This window comes from Zingiber officinale, chromosome 11A (genome assembly GCF_018446385.1).
Source record: "Zingiber officinale cultivar Zhangliang chromosome 11A, Zo_v1.1, whole genome shotgun sequence".
Classification (NCBI taxonomy): domain Eukaryota; kingdom Viridiplantae; phylum Streptophyta; class Magnoliopsida; order Zingiberales; family Zingiberaceae; genus Zingiber; species Zingiber officinale.
The window spans coordinates 31,173,038-31,179,062 of record NC_056006.1 but is presented as its reverse complement, the minus strand read 5'-3'; the positions used below and the strand labels follow the sequence as shown (position 1 = coordinate 31,179,062).

Here is a 6,025-nt window from a genome sequence, read left to right as displayed (position 1 = left end):
CGGTGTCCAAAAGTGCTAACGTGGCAGAGGATAAGTCTTGACGTGCTGACGTGACACAAGATAGGCATTGACTTGTCAACATGGCATGAGACTCGGTAAAGGATAAAGAACTATGGACTAAGAGCATCCATAGTGGTTAAAATTCACTGTGAGCTCCTTCGTTGCCACATCTGCGGCACATCAAAAGTTAAAAATCTCACACCTCTTTCCACTATCAAAAAACCTCTCAACAATTTCTTCATGGGTCTCACACTTTTCATTATATATAATTCTCATTTCTCCTTCATATTTTACATTATACACCATTAAATTTTTATAAAATTTAAATTTACCACTTGCTAACATGAAATAACATTAATAATTTAAAAAAAAAACATAAATATTATAGTGCATCAAATGAAAAGACATACATTATAATAATATATAAAAATAAACGTAAACTCATCTACACCAGGCCATGTCTCTGTTTAATTTTTTCCAACATTTTCTCATGTAAATAAAGTTGTCCTGGTGTCATCTCACTGATATCCTTCATAAGAATTTCATAATCCTTATGAAAGATCTCGGCTTCCCGCAGAGCCATTTTTTGCATTTGATATTCTTTAATATCTTGTCATTCTTTGTTGATGTTATGTTCCATTGTGTCGCCCTCTCTGGCTTTAGATTTGTCCTTCCTCTTCGCTGCCTTTTGCTCTATCAGACGAATGCGGATTTCAGAGTCATCTAAATCAACACTTGTATCTGGATTTGATGTTGAAGTGTTTCCTCCTGACTCGGATGTCCTTGCCTTCTTGTTAGAGTAATGAGCAACTGATTGTGGAGTATATTTCTCGTAGTCTTTGAGAACTCTCCACACATGCATATACTTAAAATCCTTGTTATTATTGTTGGCTTTCCACATATTCAGTGCATTCTCCAACACATTCTCGTCACTCCAACCACTTTGCCGATGAGTATAGAAATTATTATAAGTTGCAGAAAATTCATTTACCATCAGTGCAAACCTGTAATAATGTGATTTCAGACGCTGATAACTTCTCATCATAGATCCAGTGGGGCGATGTTTGTTGTAGTAATCAGCAATACGTTTCCAAAAAGCTTGATCCTTCTGGTCATTACCAATGATTGCATCAGTGCTTATAGTTGCCCATGACTTCGCAAGGACCACATCTTCATCGGGAGACCAAAATCTTCTTTTCGATTCATTTTCCTCCAGCTCAACTTCACGCTCTTCTTGTGATGAGTGTGGTGGCACCTGAGTTGCTGGAACAGATGATGGCATTAGAGATTCTTTGTCGCTGATAGATGGATCAATAGTCGCCCTTCTAGATTCATTCGAAAGTATGACAGGTGGTTGAGTAGGAGAAACCCCGTAAGGATAAGGCATCCCAAGTTGGCTACCCATTGTTGACCAGTCTTGGGATTGATACATACCAAATGGAGCTGAGGCGGTGTTACTTGGATTCCACGGCTGTAAAAAATTTTGAGAGGAAAATATTGTGGAACATATGAAATATTTTGAAAATTTGGAGGATATTGTGGTTGAGAGAAAAAATGAGGATATTGGATATTTGGAGGAATGCAAGTATTTTGAGAAGATGTATTTCCTTCCGTATTTGAAGAATTCAAAAGATTCGTAAAGGAAGTATTGAGATTTTCATCCATCTCGAATGCAAATAGGGAATGAAAGGAAGAATTGAGTTGAGAGCAAAGATAGCAATGGAATGAATGGAATGAATGAAATAGATCTCATATTTATAGATTTTTTATATATTAAAAAATTAAATTATAATCGTTGAACAACGGTTATAAATTAGCCGTTACTAACGGCATACAACGGTTGTTCTCACTGAAATGAGAAGCAAGCTTTAATTACCCGGCTTTTTGATTTTTTTTTTAATTATTAAAAAAATAAAAAAAAAAATGAAAAAGACGAAGAAGCGGCTTCGCAGCGGCGGAGCCGCTTCTTCGTTTTAATCAAAAAAACCTCCCTCCACTATGGGAGGGAGGTTTTTCGCCAAGTCCACGTCACAGTGGGAGCTCGGAAAGAGCTCCCACTGTGGATGCTCTAACGTGGTGAATGATTCAAGGTGCTGAGGTGGCAAAAACAGTATTAGCAGGATGAAGGATCGATAGATTGATTTTGTAGATAGGTCGACTGATAGACTATATATTTGGATTCGATTATTAAGGTGATTAGTAGATCAATCGGGCTGATCGGTAGATCAAACTTAGCATTTAGAAGAAGGCTCAACTAGAGGATTCAAACTTCAGCTCTGATAAGCCCTTTTGCTCTCGTCCTATGCAAAAAACTTCGACGCTACGCCGCTATAGTACTTCGACAATGAAGCGACCCTTCGAGATCTACTTTGTTAGTATTGTTTTTTTTAACGCATCTTTCTTCGTGTTTTCAATTCTAAGGACCAATAAATCTGTTATCATTCCTTATCTTTTGCAAAAGGTGAATCTTATCTTTGGACCGTTGTTTGGAAAAAGATCATTAGTGAATTGTCTAAGAAAAACGATCAATGATCACGTCCTTGGACTAGCAGTCGGAGCTTGTAAATCAAGTAAAATAAACTTGTCTTTCACTATAATAAAAATCACTTTCTGCAGCGCGTCATCAACAATGCACGATTAAGATGTGTCATTAAAAAGAAAATAAGTTTTTATGGTTTATTCCATTGTGTTGTACTTTAAAAAGAAAACAAGTTTTTAAAATGATAAAATGAACCATGCTATTTACTCACTCCACCTTCCTCCTCTAGCGCTCTTTTCGATGTATCCCTCTTTTCGATAGTATAAATCAACTATTCACTTATGCACTTGATTAAAACCAAAGCAGTCAACTGACTAGTAAGCTAGATTAATTTTGAATTTGAAATATTATATTGTTGAATAAGAAATTATCTAGAGTGAGTCAACTATTTGAATTGGAGTCCATTATAACAATTTATAAAGTAGGATTTGTTTTCAATTGGGATAAAAAATTTAAGGCATTAGTTGTTGGATGAGGGGTCACTCGCTTTTCCGAATTTATTCGGTTGACGAATAGAGGAAGATCATTCCTCTCAAGAATTAATTGAGTCCAAGGCTCATATATCTAGATTTAAAAAAAAAAAAAAAAATGATTCAGCCTGCATTAAAAGTGCTTGAAAGTGAAATCAACGTGCTTATCCAGAAGAGTTACGTTAATCGACAAGTGTTGATGTACACTATCATGGACAACAATCAATTGGAAGAGTTTTAATTCGACTAAGGACGGCAATTAGCAAGACAAGTAATGCAAAGATCAATCTCCAATAGACTGGGTTAAAACAGCTACTAGCTATAAAAATGAGTGCATGGGGAGCACGAAAATAATAAAAGTTCTTTGACAACAAAACTCTCATCTCCTACTTCTCCACAGTAATTTTTTATTGTTATCGTCTTTATTTTCATTTGGGTTTAAGATAGTTTACCTCCATATTTGATGATATTGTTTTCCTATATCATTTCTTATCTATTACAAGTTTTGTAAAGTGGTTTCCTATAGTTATGTTATCTCTAGCTAAACACATTTGTGGATCCGTGGCGCAATGGTAGCGCGTCTGACTCTAGATCAGAAGGTTGCGTGTTTGATTCACGTCGAGTTGAATTTTCAATTATTTAATTAGCTTTTTCATATTCTGCTGCTAAGATTTAAGTGTTTGGTAGCTTAAAATATTTTTAAAAGTCGATCTACCTCTGTTCTAAAATAACAAGGTAAAATATTTATAATTTGAATAGAATCAAAATTTAAATTCTAATAGGGATGAATATTTTGAAGGTGGGGTTTTTTTCTTTGTGATTTTTTCTTTGATTTTTATGAAAGATATATATATATATATATTGTCATCAAAACATATAAAAACACACAAGTGACCAAAGATACTTGCTCATGTCATATTTGATGAAGTATCGTATTTGAGGAGGTATGATATACATGTGTTTATATTTTCTTAAATACCAACACCATCAAGCATACTACGGTTTCTGGCCTGCTATACATGGTAAATCATGGATGACCTGAAGGTGCCGAGCCTACAACAATCTATTAGTGCTACGGCAGTGTCTTCTGAAGATCGACCCGCAACATCCTCCCATATGTAATCCTGTGTCATCTGTATTCATCATGTGATCCGCATCCAGAGCTAATTGATGTATAGTCATCTGAAGATGATGGTGCTCTTGTAACTCCTCCTCACCTAAAAACATACAACATCTCTTCTCCATATACTTCAGCCTCTGACAAAGTGACAGATATGTATCGTCCTGAACACCAAGCAGCAAGTGTACACCCTCCGACATGATACAATCAGACATTCCACGTACTACAAGAAAATAGGGTATCAGAAACAGAATTTTAAAACGGAACAAAAATTCGTTTTAAATTTTAATAAATTATAAACGGATTTGCTATGGAAATATTATTTCGTTTAATTTCAAAAAATAATATAGAAAAAAATATTTAAAATGGATTTTAAAATAAATTAGAAACAAAATTTATAAATTAATTTTTATAAATAAAAATAAATACGAATTAGCAACGAAATTTGATACAAAACTATTTTTTTGTTTGTAAATCTGTTTAAAGTTTTTATAAACAGAAAATAAATCTGTTTATAAGGTATATAATATGAGAAATAAATTATTAAGTAATTATAAATATATTTTATTTTAAATAATAAAAAAGCCTAAACCCTATTTGAGTGTTTCTCTCCCAAATCCCGCACTCACGTTTTCTTCTTCGTCGGCGCACAACACGATTTCTTCTCAGCTGCATGCACGCGATTTCTCCTCCGACTTGCACGCGATCTTCTTCTCCGGTCAGACTCTAAGGCGCGCAACCCTCCGACTTAAGGCGCACGCGATCTTCTTCTCCGACGTTCTTTCCACGATCCACGTCCGAACAAGCTTAGGCTCAGGTATCTCATTTGCTTCTTTTCTAGCCTTCTTCTCTGTTCTAGAACGCGCAACACCAATTGTGTCCTACTCATGCGATCGAGGTCATTCGTGTGACTTAATCGCGCGGTGGTTGTTGCACACGACGCTAGTAGCTTGCACAACCTAATTGGGCAGCTACCTTGCCACTACCGCAACCACCACATTGGTTGCCTTGGTCGTCTTGGCTGCTGTCTTTCCCCTGCCGTGGCCTTGGTCATGTTTTTTTTATTTATTGTTTTATTAATAAAATTATTTTTTCAACAAGATATTATTATAGCAATGTTTTAATATTGTTGTTTTCTTGTTGTGCATACAAGTTGTCATCCAATTGAAGCAGTAACAAAACTTGATTTTTTATGTTCATGTTTAGCTTAATTACTACTCAATTAGTCTTAATATAATATCTGCCTTTAGAGAATGATTAGCTCTAGCTTATTTTGTTTTTGAAAATTGTATGTATATTTTTTAAAAATGTAGGAAATGTCTACAAATCGTAATTGGATGTGGCATCAAAAAGATGATAAAGGTTATCTTCATCATGAGTTTATTGAAGGAGTCAAAGGATTCTTGGAGTTTGCCTAGGAACATCCAACATGTGTTAGTGATAACAAAATAAGATGTCCATGTTGGGTTCTTCGGGCCACGAAAACCGCTTTTCGCGTCGCAGAAACCACGAATCGCCCAAGCCACGGATCTCGTGCAAGGTAAAACTGAACGAAAATACGAGTACGAGTTTGAAAACTTTAATCTACAGTAGATCTACATAAGGATAAACCATTTATACCTTTGTAGCGAAGCCCTTCGCAATCCCGCTTGTCCTTGGTTCGCTAGATCTCAAAAGTGTCAAAGTAGACACTTCTCTATTTGTATCCACACAAGCAAGAGATGGAGAAGAAACCTTAGAGTATGCTAGCACTCAAGCAAGGTCTCGGCAAGAAGGAGAAGAGGGAGAGAAAAATTGTGAGCAAGAGGAAGAAGATGAAATCGATTAGCCTTGAATGAAAAATAAAACATTCATTTTTACACTCAAAGTGGCCGGCCACATTAAACCTTGTAACCC

General features: G+C 35.6%; 1 protein-coding gene across 1 annotated transcript; it reads right to left on the bottom strand.

The window, feature by feature from the left end:
* Positions 1-613: 613 nt before the first annotated feature.
* LOC122031326 (glutathione S-transferase T3-like) lies at positions 614-1,405 on the bottom strand. Its single transcript, XM_042590453.1, has one exon. The coding sequence runs from the start codon at positions 1,403-1,405 to the stop codon at positions 614-616; it is 792 nt and encodes a 263-aa protein (XP_042446387.1).
* Positions 1,406-6,025: the final 4,620 nt, after the last annotated feature.